Source organism: Spermophilus citellus (assembly GCF_964194105.1).
Source record: "Spermophilus citellus genome assembly, chromosome: X".
Classification (NCBI taxonomy): Eukaryota; Metazoa; Chordata; class Mammalia; order Rodentia; family Sciuridae; genus Spermophilus; species Spermophilus citellus.
This window is the reverse complement of record NC_138190.1, coordinates 498013-515731: the sequence shown is the minus strand read 5'-3', so window position 1 is coordinate 515731 and position 17719 is coordinate 498013. Positions and strand designations below refer to the sequence as shown.

The following is a 17719-nucleotide window of genomic DNA, read 5'->3' as shown; positions in this document are numbered from 1 at the left end:
ATGAGCATCCTCTAAGTCGGAAACCATTCATCAGGAGCCCATGTGACCTGGGCCCCTGGTGATTGGCATTGTACGCGGGGACAGTCAAGGAAAACTGAAGCTGCGTGCTCCCCATGCACAGTCACCAATTGCAGGACTGAGGCTTGACGGGGACACAGAAGGAGAGTCACATCCCCTGTCCTGGGGAGGCGGGGTCCACTCTGCGTGAGTTTCAGGCACCGTGGATTCCGTGCGTGTGCAGAGTGCAGAATCGTGTCCAGAGCAGGGTGAGGAAATTCCTGATGCAGGAACGGGTTGCTCCAGTGCCCACTGACCCCCTCGAGCTGTGGCGGAGGGACGTGGGGGACAGTGTCACCTCGCGGGAAACCCCATCCAATCTCCACACTGAAGTCTGCAGGGTTTCCGAGGTCCAGTCCCTGGTGGCCGACTCCCTGGCTCTGGCCCAAGGGGAGCAGAACAAGATGGCGGCAGGGCCTGGAGGAGGAGAGCAGCTCAGGACAGGGCACCAGGGAGCAGAGAGAGCTCTGCTCACCAGGGACAGGACAGAGACCCCAAAGGCACAGCCCAGGGACCCCTCCTCCAGCCACACCCCACCTGCTGCAGTCACCACCCAGTGAGTCCATCCAAGTGGATTAATCCACTTATTAGTCTACACCCAGTGAGTCCATCCAAGTGGATTAATCCACTATGAGTCTACACCCAGTGAGTCCATCCAAGTGGATTAATCCACTACTAGTCTACACCCAGTGAGTCCATCCAAGTGGATTAATCCACTATGAGTCTACACCCAGTGAGTCCATCCAAGTGGATTAATCCACTACTAGTCTACACCCAGTGAGTCCATCCAAGTGGATTAATCCACTTATTAGTCTACACCCTGTGAGTCCATCCAGGTGGATTAATCCACTGAGTAGGTCACACTTGTTACAACCTAGTGTTCTTGTTATAACCACCTCCTCCATCCCACCATACCTCTTGTGATATAACCTAAGCTACTTCTGAAAGGAGGAGGAGGGAGCTCCGGCCCTGGTGGCCATGTTCTGGAGACTCCAGAGCTCTACGTGGGGCCTGACAACCCCATAGGCTCTCCCCCGGACACTGTCTTCTCCGCCATTTTCCCCTCCTCCCCACAGACGCCTGAGGAAGGAGCGTGGACCACCATCTACGCGGCGGTCACCCCCCGAACTAGAAGGAGTTGGTGGCCGCTACTTCTACAACGAGAAGGAGACCAGGTCCCTGCAGGTCACCTACGACCAGAAGCTGCAGCAACAGCTGTGGGCCCGAAGCTGTCAGCTGACCGGCCTCCCTGACGGGAGCCCTGGCGCCATCTTGAGATAGCTGTGGCCCTGGGGCTCTGCGGCCCGGCTTTGTAGGATCTCCGCCACCCAAAGGGACAGTGGAGGTGACCACTCATTGGTGGTCCTCAGCCTTCAGTCCTGGGATGCCCAAGTGCCAAATTGTCACGGGTGCCAGGGGTCATTAAATCCTTCCACCTCTGTGTGCAGTTGTGCGTGCGTGGCCCACGGGGACCGAGGACTGGTTTAGAGGACCCAAAGAGGACACTCCTTTAAGGGGACCGTGTGCCGCCTGCAGCCTGCTGGTGTAGTGGGGACTCTGTGTCCCTTCTCCACGTCCCCAGGTCACCCTCCAAGATAGTCTCCTGGAATTGGGGATCTCAGATGTGCAGGGAGGTGACATCCCGTCAGGATGAAGGAGGCGTCTCCTGGGGCCACCTCACCCTCTGGTCAACCTCCTTCAACCGAGGCTCGGGCCACGGGTACCATGGGACCCTGAGACCAGACCCCTGGAGGACGTGAGCTGGCCAAGTGGACATTCGGGAGAACTGGGGACAGGGACAGGGTCTGGCTGGTGTCACCAGGGAATTCTACGGGGAAGGGACGAGGACAGGGCTGGGATGGTGTCAGGATGGGATTTGTAGGACAGGAGTGGACAGGGTCTGGTTGGGGTCACCATGGGATTCTGTGGGACAGGTCAAGGACGGGCCAGGAGAGGGTCACTGTGGGATTCTCTGGGACAGGGCCTGCAGGGGGCACCTGGCTGCCTATTCACCATGCAGGACGCTCAGGTGGCCGCCCGTGGTGGACCGGGCTCAACTTAGAGGTCATCTGGGAGCATGTCCACCCCACTCTCCTGGTAGCACCTTCAGGTCTTGGACTGTCCATCAGTCCCTGCTTCTAGAATAATGATCACCATGTCCAGTGCCCAGCTGAGCCCTAGATGTTTGTCCCTCGGTGTCTGCGCTGACCCACACCAGCTGGACATTCCTGCTGGACCTACAGGTGCTGCCCGTTGTCCCTTCAGGACCCTGAATCCTGCTCTCCCTGTCCTGGGACTAAGCACCTGGTGGGGATTCCGTTCCACAGGATCGCTCACAAAATGAGCGGTAGCCCCGAGGAGAAATGTCCCTGTCCTGGTCCCCAGGATGGTGACCCTCTTGGCAACACAGTCTCTGCAGCTTTGGTCAAGAACTCCGAGATGAGAAGGTCATTCCGGAGTCCTCCCAAGTGTGCCCCGTGTCATCACCAGAGAACCAACCAGAAACGTCACTACAGAGGATGGAGGACCCCGGGGGGACGGAGGCGGAGACTGCAGTGAGGGGCCACCACCCCAGGGCCACCTGGAGCCCGGGAGCTGGAGAGGCAGGAGGAGCCCCCCGGAGCCTGATGCTTCTAGAAGCCGCCTGGTGGCTGGGAACAGTCCTTGGCAGAGATTCCCTCCTTTCGGGATGGGAACTAGGTTCCCGCATCCCATCGTGGAAATGCCCGAGATGCGTCCACTAGGGCCCCATGGACCTCCTGCGAGGCTGCACCCTGGTTAGAGGTCAGTGGCCGTGGCTCAGCTTCCCGTCTGTCCCCTGGAGTGACAGGTCCCATGGAGGTCCCAACCTTGAGTCAGCTCCGCTCACATCCAGTGCCCGGGCTCCAACCTGGTGCTGGGGACGTGCGTCTTGCACTCATGGTTCATATTTGTTTTGTCCGCGCTGACCTGAAGGCATGGACGACACTCGGTCTTGATGTCTGCAGGTGACCCGTGGGGAGGCCAGCCTGGCGGAAGTTCATGCATGGCGAAGCTCTGAAGATGGGCAGGGTTGAGTCACAGGACCCTGCCACGGTGACCTGTCCCAAGCCACAGGGAGCTGCCCTCCAACACGTGGCACCTTGCACTGGAAGCCGACCCCTGGGAATGGGGCTCTCCAAGGTCACCCAAACCCGTGTGCCACCTCACCCCGGTCTATCCTCCTCACCCTACTCGATGGGACGGAAAGGGACGGAAAGGATGCAGAAGTGTTGCGCTCCAAGGTGCTGCGTGAGACGGTGTCCCGGTGCCATTCAGTCACGCAGGTGCTCATCCATCACGTGTTCTAGAAGAGCAGGGGACATCTGTATGCTGGGGACAGTTGTAGTTTTGAAAGATGGATGATCTGTTCGACGTACAGATGGTAGAGAGATTGATGGAGATGATGGGTAGAGGTAGAAAGATGGTAGATTGACACATGATTGATTGATTGATACTGAAACCAGTGACGGAAAGAGGATACCTAGCCAGGTGGCTGGACAGACATAGATGGTGGGTACAGAGGTCAGATAGCTTGGTGACAGGGAGTGGGGTAGAAAATAGAAATATCTCAGCAAAGATAGTTACGTAAAGACGTATCTGGATAGGTACAGATGGATAGATGAGATAGGATGATCGATCGATGGTCGATGGAAGAGAGAGGTCCTAGGTAGATGGACGTACAGATGATAGATAGATGATTGATAGATGATTGATAGACAGGTCCAATGGATAGACACATGGCAGAGAGTGAGATAGGAAGGAGAGGAACAGGCAGGGAGAGAGATGGATACCCACCAAGTAGACGTGGGTGGAGTTGAAGACAGATGATAGAGAGATGATGGATCGAGAGTGGACAGATGAAAAGTTGGTCAGCTAAACAGGTAGGTCCACAATAGTTTAGATGGGTGGTTGAGAGAAAGGTACTTGGATTGACATGTGTACGTAGTAGGTCAGATAGGAAGGGAGATGCCTACTGGATGATAGGTAAATGGTAGATCTATCAATAGGTGGTTGGTTGAATAGATGGATGGATTAGGTAGATCTATGGAAAGAGATGGATGGAGGAGACAGAGGTGAATGATACAGATTGACAGATGATTGATTGATTGGTGGATATGTGATGAATTTATGAGGGGTGGATGGATGGGTGGATGGACGGGTGGGTGGATGGACGGGTGGGTGGATGGATGGGTGGATGGATGGATGGATGGGTGGATGGATGGATGGATGGATGGATAGATGGGTGGATGGAAGGACGGGTGGGTGGATGGATGGATGGGTGGATGGGTGGATGGATGCATGGACGGGTGGGTGGATGGATGGATGGGTGGGTGGATGGGAGGATGGGTGGATGGACAGGTAGATGGATGGATGGATAGATGGGTGGATGGATGGATGGACGGATGAATGGGTGGGTGGATGGGAGGATGGGTGGATGGACAGGTAGATGGATGGAAGGATGGATGGGTGGATGCATGGGTGGATGGAATGGTGGATGGATGGATGGATGGATGGATGGATGGATGGATGGATAGGTGGATGGATGGATGGGTGGGTGGATGGATGGATGGATGGATGGGTGGATGGATGGATGGATGGATGGATGGGTGGATGGGTGGACGGATGGACGGGTGGGTGGATGGATGGATGGGTGGATGGGTGGATGGATTCATGGACGGGTGGGTGGATGGATGGATGGGTGGGTGGATGGGAGGATGGGTGGATGGACAGGTAGATGGATGGATGGATAGATGGGTGGATGGATGGATGGACGGATGAATGGGTGGATGGGTGGGTGGATGGGAGGATGGGTGGATGGACAGGTAGATGGATGGACGGATGGATGGATGGATGGACGGATGAATGGGTGGATGGATGGATGGATAGGTGGATGGATGGATGGATGGGTGGATGGATGGATGGATGGATGGGTGGATGGGTGGATGGATGGATGGGTGGATGGATGGATGGATGCATGGATGGGTGGATGGATGGGTGGATGGATGGATGGGTGGATGGGTGGATGGATGGATGGATGGGTGGATGGATGGATGGATGGATGGATGGATGGATGGATGGATGGGTGGATGGATGGATGGATGGGTGGATGGATGGATGGATGGATGGATGGGTGGATGGATAGATAGATAGATGGATGATAGGTACATAGATATCAGAGAGAGATTTCACAGGTCATTTTTTAGGTATTTGTGGGCTCATGGACTCTGCTGCAGTGCCCAGCTCTGGCACTGTACCCAAAACAGCCTCAGACCAGAGGCAAAGAACTGAGTGTAGTGTGTTCTGCCCAAAATAACTTCATTTACAAAAAGAAGGTCCCCCACATTCAGCCCACAGACCCAGCTTGTGGAACCCCGGGGTCAGCCCTCGGCCCTGCAGGGAGAAACCAACCCTCATCCCGGGTAGGGACTCGACCCTCAGAGGCTCCCCTCACCCAGTGTGGGACAGGAGGACGGGGGGACAGGGGGACCTGAGGGGAGGCTGTCTCTGTTCTTCCCTTGCAGATCACCAAGATGCTTAGGATTCTGTCACGAAGCCAGGAGTCACATGAGGTGCCCCTGCATTCCCTGGGACGTCCACTGAAGATGTCCACCTCCTCTCTGTGCTGGGCACAGCAGAGACCACCATGGAGAGGGCTTCACTGGAGTCGCCGGAGAGAGAACCAGAGAACATTCTTTACGAGCACCCACCCGCTGCCCAGGAGGCCCACCTGGACAGTAACCATCTGGAGACCCTTCGTAATAGAGTCCTGGGCTCAACACTATGTCTGACATGGCCATGGGACAGCATCAGGAGAGGACAACTTGAGGCCATCAGGCATGGAGAAGCCTTAGGTATGGGGTGACCAGCCCTCCGTCACCCCAGCTGGACCCGCCATGCGATGGCACAGGGGAGACCCAATGGGATCAGCCCACAGGGACATTGCTGGGGCTCTAGCCGCCCTTATGTCCTATCTCCTAAGCTCCTCCTGGGGACAGGTTTCCAAGTGGAGATGGGACAGATGGCCCCGTGAGATGAGTCGGGCTTGTTCCAACAGATTAGTGTCCATGATGGCATGTACCAGTTTCCTGTGGTCCCCATAAATCATGGCCACCAACCGAGTGGCTCAAAATAGCAGAATTTCATCCTGCCCCATCCTGGAGGGCAGAAGCAGAAATCCAGATGTCCCTCCAGGGCTCCAGGGGGCTCCTCCTGCCTCTCCAGCTCCTGGGCTCCAGGTGGCCCTGGGCGGGTGGCCCCTCACTGCAGTCTCTGCCTCCGTCTCCACGGGGCTCCTCCTCTGGGTCTGTGTCCCCTCCTCTGTCTCTGGGGAGGACACGGCCATGGCATGAGGGCCCCCTGACCCAGGAGGAGCCCATCTCAGGACCCTCCACTCATGACCTCTGCAGAGACCGTGTTTCCACACCAGGTCCCACTCACAGATTTTGGGGATCTCCATGCCCGTGGCGCCATATTGGTTGAATGCTCTGCTGCTACCATCTTGGAATTCCTTAGCTCGAACTTGCCCTGCGGAGTCAGTAGTGGTCTCTGCTCATGTCCCCTTCCTTCATTAAGGAAAAGGAACAAGCCTGCAGCTGGTAAGGATATGCTGGTCACCCTCAGCATGTCCCGACAAAGCCATTGGTGTGGTTATGGCCATCGTCACGTCTGAAGATGTCCCCCAACATCAGTGGGTTTTCTCTGCTCCCTTGGGGATCCTCTGACGGTGACTGATGTTCGCCGACAGTGTTCCGAGTGGATTCCTCAACACTCAGTGTTTATTTAGAGCTTTCTCTGCGGTCCTCTTGTTTAGCTGACCACCGCTGCCCGCTCCGTACAGCCGTGTTTGGCTCCTCTCATCAGGACCACTCCAAAACCCAGGTCACTCAGAGGATCTGCCGAGCCCTGGAGCCCAGACAGACGTGTTTCTGGACTGTGGTGGCTTCTAGATTCTTCCAAGGTTGAGGCTCCGTCTTCCGTATAACATCTCTCAACTACCAGCACAGGGCACCGAAATCGACAACCCGGGATTCTAGCAAGACGTGCAACCTCTGCACATGGGCACGTCCTTGGCTCCAGGTTACGGTGCCCACGTACCGGTCGGTTTCATCATCACAAAAGATGCACATGGTTGATGGGGCAGCAGCTCCTCTCCCGGCCACACCCACTTTCCCGTTGCCCAGTGAAGACTGACCTTGGACAGAAGCGATTCCCAGGCTGCAGAGATGGATGCGGAGAGCAACTGAAATCTCCTAGACTCTGAGGGAAGAGTCATGGATCGCTGGGTGAGTGGAGCCGATTCCAGGGCACGGCTGATTCCTGGGGATTGTAGGTTTCAGTCTCCATCTGATGTTAGAGGAGGAAGCAGGGCTCTGCGCCGAGCAGGACTGACGTGTTGATTTCTCTGATTCCACAGGCCGACCCAAGATCCTGTGGGCATGAGCAAAGTGGTCTTCCATGGCATTCTGGTAACATCAGTGGGTTCTTCAGGCCCAGCAATGGACGGACCATCTCATCCATGTGCCCATCCATCCACCCATCCATCCACCCATCCATCCATCCACCCATCCATCCATCTACCATCCATCTACCCACCCATCCACCCATCCATCCACCCATCTATCCATCCATCCACCCATCCACCCACCCATCCATCCACCCATCCACCATCCACCCACCCACCCATCCATCCATCCACCCATCCATCCCACCCATCCATCCATCCATCCACCATCCATCCATCCACCCACCCATCCATCCACCCCCCACCCATCCACCCATCTACCCACCCATCCATCCATCCACCCATCCATCCACCCATCCATCCATCCACCCATCCATCCATCCACCCATCCATCCACCCATCCATCCATCCACCCATCCATCCACCCATCCCCACCCATCCATCCATCCATCCACCCACCCACCCACCCATTCACACCCATCCACCCACCCATCCACCCATCCATCCACCCATCCACCATCCATCCATCCACCCACCCATCCATCCACCCACCCATCCATCCACCTCCATCCACCCATCCATCCATCCACCCATCCATCCATCCACCCATCCATCCATCCACCCATCCATCCATCCACCCATCCATCCATCCACCCATCCATACCCATCCATCCCACCATCCACCCATCCATCCACCCACCCATCCATCCATCCACCCATCCACCCATCCATCCATCCACCCATCCATCCATCCACCCATCCATCCATCCATCCACCCACCCACCCACCCATTTACACACCCATCCACCCAATCCATCCATCCATCCATCCACCCATCCATCCACCCACCCATCCATCCACCCACCACCATCCACCCATCCACCCATCCACCCATCCACCATCCACCCATCCATCCATCCACCCATCCATCCACCCATCCATCCACCCATCCATCCATCCATCCACCATCCATCCATCCACCCACCCACCCATCCACCCATCTACCCACCCATCCATCCATCCACCCATCCATCCACCCATCCATCCATCCACCCATCCATCCACCCATCCATCCATCCATCCACCCACCCACCCACCCATTCACACACCCATCCACCCACCCATCCACCCATCCATCCACCCATCCATCCATCCATCCATCCATCCACCCACCCATCCATCCACCCACCCATCCATCCACCCATCCATCCACCCATCCATCCATCCACCCATCCATCCATCCACCCATCCATCCATCCATCCATCCATCCACCCATCCATCCATCCATCCATCCACCATCCACCCACCCATCCACCCACCCATCCATCCATCCACCCATCCATCCATCCACCCACCCATCCATCCACCCATCCATCCATCCATCCATCTATCCATCCATCCATCCATCCACCCACCCACCCATCCATCCATCCATCCATCCATCCATCCATCCATCCATCCACCATCCATCCATCCACCATCCACCCACCCATCCACCCACCCATCCATCCATCCATCCATCCATCCACCCACCCATCCACCCACCCACCCATCCATCCATCCATCCATCCACCATCCATCCATCCATCCATCCATCCACCCATCCATCCACCCTCCCTGGATGCCAGCTCCACGTGGAAGGCATTGTTCTCACAGCCTCGGGGGGCGGGCACCTGCCATCTTGGGTGTGAGGAAACGCAGCCCATGAGGGGTCCTGGCTCTTCTGAGGTCCTTCCAGGAGGTGGCTGGGGCTCATGCCTGCATGGAGGGACCCCTGGGGCCAGGCTGGCAGAGCGTCCAATTTTGCATGAATGGAGCAAAGAAGCCACCAGATCCCTGGGTCCCATTCCTCCACCCATCAAGTGACACTCGCAACACAGACCCCGTGTGCCCCCAGGCTTCCTGGGAGGTCAGGAGGACCGGATTGCAAATTGGAGGCCAGCCTCAGCTCCATAGGGAGGCCCAATGGACCAACTTCGCGAGACCCTGTCTCAAAATTTAATAAGTAAATAAATAAATAAATAAGAAGGGCTGGGGATGTGGCTCAGTGGTCAGGGACCCTGGGTTCAATTCCTGGTCCCCCAAAATAAACGATGCTGCTGTATACCCCGGTGACAAATTATCCCGTGTCGGGGAATTTGCAGGCCTCTGTGCCTGCCCGCTGCAGAGAAGGGGTCACCTTCATGATAGTTGATAAAGACTCCGAAGGTCAGAGTGTGCCACACCCCCCATCAGCCCCCAGTGCCTGTCCGGGAGACCACAGGTTCCTTGTGTGGCCACACACACGTTCCCGTTCTGTGACCCTGCAGGTCTAACGGGAAGCTCCTGAGCGGCCAGGCCGACTGCCCACCAGGTGACTGGCCTCGTCAGGTACACAGGGGGACGCATGGAGGTCACAGGGTGTTGGCGTCTGCGTGCCCAGGGATGTTGCTGTCCACCAGGGGACCTGGAGCCGAGCCCCTGTGGCTGCTGGGGACAAATAATCCCAGATGCTTTCCTGCTTGGAAGCCGGAACTTCCCCTTTCCGTGGGGTGGCCTCACAGTCGCTCAGGTTGCAGACTTGAATACCAATTGCGTTTTCCATTCGACCTTTGGCTTTCAAAGGCAGCCGCCTGCAGGACCTCACGCTGGGCTCTTGCAAAAGCCCCAAAGTCCCTGCAAAATCCAGCTCCCAGCTCTGAGGGAAGGATCTTTGTGGAGAGCCACTTTGAAAATGCAAATCAACGGATCCAGCCGCGCGTCCCAACATTTTTTTTTTTTTCTGCCTGTTTTGGAAATTCTTTCCTTGGGGAGAAAAGAGAATATTTTTTTTTTTTTCTCCAAGTGACGAAGGCAATCGGTCTCTTAGAATCTAAGCCCTCCGAGGAGACAACAGGGGGAATTGCCAGAGTCAGTCATAAAACCAAAACCGTTCTGCAGGATTAAAGGAGCCCGAGTCGTCACCCAAGACACAGCGTTTCGTTTTGGCTGAGCCTGGGGCGCTGGGGACCGTGCTGCGTGACCAGGATCTGTAACCAAACAGAGGCCAGGACAGGCACGCGGGGGCCAGCTCTCCTGTGTGCGAGGGTTATGGCAAGTGTCCCTGGCTACGGCCGGTGATCTCTCGTGCTCAGCTTGGGCCCCTGGGGCTGGGGGTGCTCTGGGGTGGGCTGTGCTGTGCGCTGCAGGAGGTGCAGCAGCCTCTCTGGGCCCCACACACCAGGAGCCAGGAGCAGCCCCACCCAGGGTGTGAGAGCCCCCTGGACAGACAGGATGGGTCGATGACAGAGAGATAGATGGGCAGACAGGATGGGTAGATGACAGATAGATAGATGATAGAATTGATAGATGACAGACCCTGATTAGTGGATTAATCCACTTCAGCTGGGTGGTCCCTGGTTTTCCTGTACTGACCCCACAAACCAGGAGTGGGGGACGCCCCATCTCTCTGTCTGCTCTCTCTTCGTCTCTCGTCTCTCCGTCTTATCTCTGTCACCTTCTCCCTGTCCCCTGCGTCTCTCACATCTCTCCTCCCCTTGTCTCTCATCTCCGTCTCTGTCTCTCTCACCCCCCGACCCACATGCTCAGGGCTGGAGGGTGGTGAGGGGACCCTCTCCTGCAGGACTCCTTCCCTGGAGGTGACGTTGCAGCCACAGGAGGAGCGCACACCCCAGGACACCCCCGTCCACAACCCCGGCCGCCCTCGGGCTGCAGCCCCCCGCACTCTGTATGTACCCCACTCACTACCATCCACTCGGGTGCTCCCTGCTCCCCATGGTGCCCGAGGCTCCGTCCCATGGACACAGTGAATTTAAAGAACTCAGATTCCAGCTCGGGGTGGCCCACACCTCTCATCCCAGAATCTCAGGAGGCTGAGGCAGGAGGCTCGCATGATCAAAGCCAGCCTCCGCCAAAGCGAGGCCCTCAGCAGCTCAGGGAGACCCTGTCTCTCAATAAAATGCAAAATAGGGCTGGGGACGGGGCTCAGGGGTCGAGTGTCCCTGAATTCAATCCCTGGTACCAAAAAAAGGGGGTTCAGCCTCTGGACTCGGGGAGAGGACATGAATGACCTCTGCCCTGGAGCCTCCACAGGGGACCTGGCTGCGATTGCTGGATTTTAGCTCGGTAAGACCCACGGCAGACTTTGTTCCCTGGGTCCCCGCAGCCTTGAGGAGCCCAGAGACCTAGACAGGGCCCCGCCTGCACCCGCGGCCCTGGCGCCCACCGCGAGTCTCCCCTCCAGACGGAGCACGTCCCTGACGGCTGCCTGAGGTTCTCCTTCAGCACGACCCGGGATGTCACATTGACATCAATCAAACCCAGAAGCCCAAGTGCCACTTTCATTAACTGCGAGTTAGCAGAGCAGCCCGGAGGGGGCTCCGGTTTTCATCCCCAGCTGCGGTGGCTTCTCCCCTCCCCACGGCCCCCCCGTCACATTCCTTCCACTCTAACAGCCGACGCAGCCCCGTGGCTGCCAGGCCCTTGGAAATGCATTCAGTGACTTTCACACCGAGACGTCGTCATCGCTCAGCTTCAAAGTGCCCGACGCCCGGCCTCTGCCCCTGGCCAAGGGCACGGACTCCCAATGCGCCCTCCATGAGCCACGGGTGCCCCCCGGGGCTGCGTCCTCTGGAAATTGTGCACAGTCACCGTGGCTCTGCACATTTGTCAATGTGAGTGACAACATCGAGAGGGAGGAAAAAAGGTGAGAAAAGAAAAAAAAGAGACTTTTCCATAAAATTCAGCGAAATGCTGCAATTTAGGAGAAGCTGCTGTAGAGGGAGAAATGGCACCTGTCGACCTGAGACCGTGTCACCAACCCCCCCCCCCCCCGTGTGTGCCACCCGTGTCTCTGCAGGATCTGGTTGGAAAGGGAACCCGGGGTGGGCTGCCGGGGCTTCCTGGCCTCCTTTCTGAGCCTCCTCCTCGGGAGCTGGTAGCAGACACTCCTTCCATGCCACCGATGCCGTCTCAAGGTGACCTTTGAAGCTGAGGACGTTTGTAAAATGTCAAGGTCCCTCGGGAGGTGACGCAGGGTGGGAGGTCAGAGTGCAGCCTCAGGGCCAAAGGGACCCCGAGGTTGTGGTCATGCTGAGCTCAGAGGCGGAGACTCAGGGTGACGCAGAGACCGTTTGGTGCTGGACCTTGGAGTTTCTGGGGGGATCCTCCCAACCTCCTGTTTGTGCATCGAAGATGAAAGGCCACTCGATGGCTCCGTTCTCTGCACTCGGGTCTCAGGTCCTGGTCGCTGTGGACGCTTGGGGCTGGTGGGGGCTGGGCTGTAGGAGGGGAGCCACTCCCTGAGCTCTGCCCGCTGCCGGCCGCCAGGAACTGCCACCAGAGTTCCTGCAGACGTGGACGAATGTCCCCCAAGGGACAGGGCACTGTCACAGAGTGATAAGTGATGGAGAGAGATGACAGGCAGGAGACGGGCAGACGGATGAGTCGGCAGACAGAGAATAGATAAATGGGTGGTTGGGGGGACAGATGGGTGGACAGATGGATGGACGGGTGGATGGATGGATGGACGGGTGGATGGATGGATGGATGGATGGATGGACAGGTGGATGGATGGGTGGATGGATGGATGGACAGGTGGATGGATGGGTGGATGGATGGATGGATGGATGGATGGGTGGATGGATGGGTGGATGGATGTGTGGATGGATGGGTGGGTGGGTGGATGGGTGGATGGGTGGATGGACAGGTGGATGGATGGGTGGATGGATGGATGGACAGGTGGATGGATGGGTGGATGGATGGATGGACAGGTGGATGGATGGGTGGATGGATGGGTGGATGGATGGATGGATGGGTGGATGGATGGATGGATGGGTGGATGGACAGGTGGATGGATGGGTGGATGGATGGATGGACAGGTGGATGGATGGGTGGATGGATGGATGGATGGATGGATGGGTGGATGGATGGGTGGATGGATGTGTGGATGGATGGGTGGGTGGGTGGATGGGTGGATGGGTGGATGGACAGGTGGATGGACGGGTGGATGGATGGATGGACAGGTGGATGGATGGGTGGATGGATGGATGGATGGATGGATGGATGGATGGGTGGATGGATGTGTGGATGGATGGGTGGGTGGGTGGATGGGTGGATGGGTGGATGGGTGGATGGGTGGATGGATGGATGGATGGGTGGATGGGCTGGTGGATGGATGGATGGACGGGTGGATGGATGGATGGACAGGTGGATGGATGGACAGGTGGATGGATGGACAGGTGGATGGATGGACGGGTGGATGGATGGACGGGTGGATGGATGGACGGGTGGATGGATGGATGGACAGGTGGATGGATGGATGGATGGGTGGATGGATGGATGGATGGATGGATGGATGGGTGGGTGGGCTGGTGGATGGATGGATGGACGGGTGGATGGATGGATGGACAGGTGGATGGATGGACAGGTGGATGGATGGACGGGTGGATGGATGGACGGGTGGATGGATGGACGGGTGGATGGATGGACGGGTGGATGGATGGATGGATGGGTGGATGGGTGGGTGGATGGGTGGATGGGTGGGTGGATGGATGGATGGGTGGATGGATGGGTGGATGGATGGATGGGTGGTGGATGGATGGGTGGGTGGATGGGTGGATGGGCGGGTGGATGGATGGATGGACGGGTGGATGGATGGATGGACAGGTGGATGGATGGACAGGTGGATGGATGGACAGGTGGATGGATGGACAGGTGGATGGATGGATGGATGGGTGGATGGGTGGATGGATGGGTGGATGGGTGGGTGGATGGGTGGATGGATGGGTGGATGGGTGGGTGGATGGATGGGTGGATGGATGGATGGATGGCTGGATGGATGGATGGACAGGTGGATGGATGGATGGACGAGTGGATGGATGGATGGACGGGTGGATGGATGGATGGACAGGTGGATGGATGGATGGACGGGTGGATGGATGGATGGACGGGTGGATGGATGGATGGACGGGTGGATGGATGGATCCATGCATCTATCAATAGATATCAAAGGTCTCTTTGTCCCCAGCCACATCAAGACAAAGACCTAGCAGTGCCATGACGTGACCAGCTGCTGTGGACAGACTCTGGGCAGAGTAGACTCAAAGGGACCCTGTCCATCAAACACCTGGTCTTAATTTTATGCTGTAAACATCTCAAGGTGCCTCTGGGCGTGACAGAGCAGGTGCCTCTGCGTGGGTCCACACAGGATGGTGCACATGTCCCCAGTGTCCTGCGTGGGCATGATCGTGTGTCCAGCAGCTCTGGGAACGCCTGCGTTGGAGAGCGTGTGGGCATCCTGGGTGCCCGCGTGTCCTCCGTGCAGACACGCTGATGTCTGGTGCTTGGTGAGTGTCCGCCACGCCTGCTCCAGAGGGACCCGGGAAATCAGCGCCTGGGCCTGGGTGACCGCAGCTGCAAGATTTCTTGGTGAGGTCCCTGGAGCCAATCGAGGGACGTGCAGTTGGCGAGGTCACAGGATGTGATTCGGACCCCACCCGCGAAGACTTCCAGTTGCCAGAATGACCAATGGCTCACAGGGAGCAGGAGTCGGATGGCGAGGCTGGTCTTGGAGATGGACATGTGCCTCAAGAGGGCTCCAGGGGTCACAGAGGATGGAAGCTGGTCCTTCAGGACTGTATCCTGTCCCCGGCTCCTCTCTCTCTCCCTTTCTCTCTGCTCCCTGGTGCCCTGTCCTGAGCTGCTCTCCTCCTCCGGGCCCTACCGCCATATTGTGAAATGATTGAGTTATGAGAGGTGTAGACTCATAGTGGATTAATCCACTTGGATGGACTCACTGGGTGTAGACTAATAAGTGGATTAATCCACTTGGATGGACTCACTGGGTGTAGACTCATAGTGGATTAATCCACTTGGATGGACTCACTGGGTGTAGACTAATAGTGGATTAATCCACTTGGATGGACTCACTGGGTGTAGACTCATAGTGGATTAATCCACTTGGATGGACTCACTGGGTGGTGGCTGCAGCAGGTGGGGTGTGGCTGGAGGAGGGGGTCCCTGGGCTGTGCCTTTGGGGTCTCTGTCCTGTCCCTGGTGAGCAGAGCTCTCTCTGCTCCCTGGTGCCCTGTCCTGAGCTGCTCTCCTCCTCCAGGCCCTGCCGCCATGTTGTTCTGCCTCCCCTTGGGCCAGAGCCATGGAAGATGCCCACCATGGACTGGACCTCCCCAGTTTGGAGAAAAATACAATAAAACACCACCCCAGCGAGCCTCACCTTTACGCCCATCCAGGGGGGATGCACTGATTCCAACAGATCGTGGAATGAATACAAGGAAGAGCACTGCAGCCCAGGAGGGTACTGCACAGAGAGGAGGGGAGGGAAGGGGAATCTCCGGGGACCGAATTGGTGCCAGTGTACCTATGTTTTGCATTTATATCAAAATATGTATGAATTATTGTGTTGAAATATATCTATTTTAGTGAATAGACAAAAGCGATATATACTACTGAATCCAGTATCTGTCAGTATATATGTTATTGGTCTTAGTGCATATTTTATATACAGGACAGTGTGCATATATGTGTATCCGTCACCTATGGATCTATCCAATCTATCTATCTACCTATCGTCTATCCATCCTATATATCTATCATTAATCTATCATCTATCCATCCTGGCTATCTATCTATCATCTGTCTATCCATGTATCTATCATCTATCTATCTCTCTGTCATCCACCAGTTCTGTCTATCATCTCTCTATCTTCTATCATCTATCCATCCTGTCTACCTATCTATCCATCTGTCTATCTATCTGTCATCTACCCATCCTGTCTGTCCATCTATCTCTCTGTCATCGACCCATCCTGTCTGTCCAGGGGGCTCTCACACTCTGGGTGGAGCTGCTCCTGGCTCCTGGTGTGTGGGGCCCAGAGAGGCTGCTGCACCTCCTGCAGCGCACAGCACAGCCCACCCCAGAGCACCCCCAGCCCCAGGGGCCCCCAGTGCCCAGGAGACCTGCAGGACAGAGTCTCTGTCCCTCCTCCGTCACCCAGCTGCCGTCTGTCTGTCTATCATCTATCTATGCCATCCTTCAGATGCCTATTATGGTCCCCCAATTGGAGCAGACCCTTGGGCATATGATCCACTCCCCCTCCTCGGACGCTGGGTCGGGACTGGCCTTTGTCCACGCGCAGGCCTGTGCGTCTCCAAATGACCTTGAGATGACCTTCCCGTCGGCTTCATGGCCCTTATTTTTTGCAAAAACAGCAGTTGACCCTGATGGACGACCTGTCCCCTCTCCCAGCTCCCGGGGACCACAGCCCGGGCTCCAAACGGTCACCAGCCGCGTTCACTGTCCCAGCAGAGCGTTGGGTCTAAGCCACAGACGCCGTGAACCCACTTTGATAGATTATTTGCAGATCCCTGATCACGAACTTACCTGCTCATTTATATCTACTCTCGAAAAATAAAAGTCTGCACGCTCAGTCAGGATCCGTCCTTTCTCTCCAAATCTTTTAGATCCTCCGTGGGAACGATGTGTGCATGTGGGAGTCTGCAGCTGCGGAGGCTGATTCAAGCCACAGAGGCCATTGCCAGACGGAGCACCGTGATCTTTGGGCTTTTAGAAATGGAAATGTGAGTAAAGACACTTCTGTCTAGATACCCGGCCTTGGGTATCTAGTGACAGTAACGAAAGTGGAAGGTGTCCGGGGCCTTGTTTGCTCTGTTGCTTAGGACCTTGCTAAGTTGCTGAGGCTGGCCTCCCATATGGCGGTCCTCCTGCCTCAGCCTCCCAAGCTGCTGGGATTTCCGGATGATGCCAACATGCCCAGCTCTTTTGAATTTTTGGAGGAGCCTTCATACTGTTTTCCATGTACCAACTAAAATCCCCAAGAGCATCCCCAAAAGGGCTTCTTTCCCCCATATCATCACCCACACCTGCCATTTTGATAGAGGCCAGTCTCACTGGAGAGAGGTGGTATCTCACTGAGGTTTGGCTTTTTCATTTGTCTGATGGTCAGTGAAGATGGGCATTATTTGATATGCCTGCTGGCCACTTCAACAAGTGCCCACTTAGGTCTACCGCCCACTTTTTAATCAGGATATATATATAGAGAGAGACAGAGTATGGAGCTGTTTCTTATATTTGTTGGTTTGGTGGAGGATGCACCCGCGATAGGGTCCCAGCAAGAAATGGAGACCGGGTCCCGTGAGCTGGCAGGCATGGGCTCCATCTC

The 17719-nt window shown here is 56.4% G+C and overlaps 1 protein-coding gene across 1 annotated transcript in view; it reads left to right on the top strand.

Annotated features, from left to right (window-relative positions):
- Positions 1-1500, top strand: part of DHRSX (dehydrogenase/reductase X-linked) — a 42912-nt gene extending 41412 nt beyond the window's left edge. Inside the window, 2 exon segments of the mRNA XM_081277186.1 lie at positions 1134-1178; positions 1180-1500. Of these exon segments, the coding sequence (XP_081133312.1) occupies positions 1134-1178; positions 1180-1338 (204 nt within the window). The 3' untranslated portion in view covers positions 1339-1500.
- The last annotated feature ends 16219 nt before the right edge of the window (positions 1501-17719 follow it).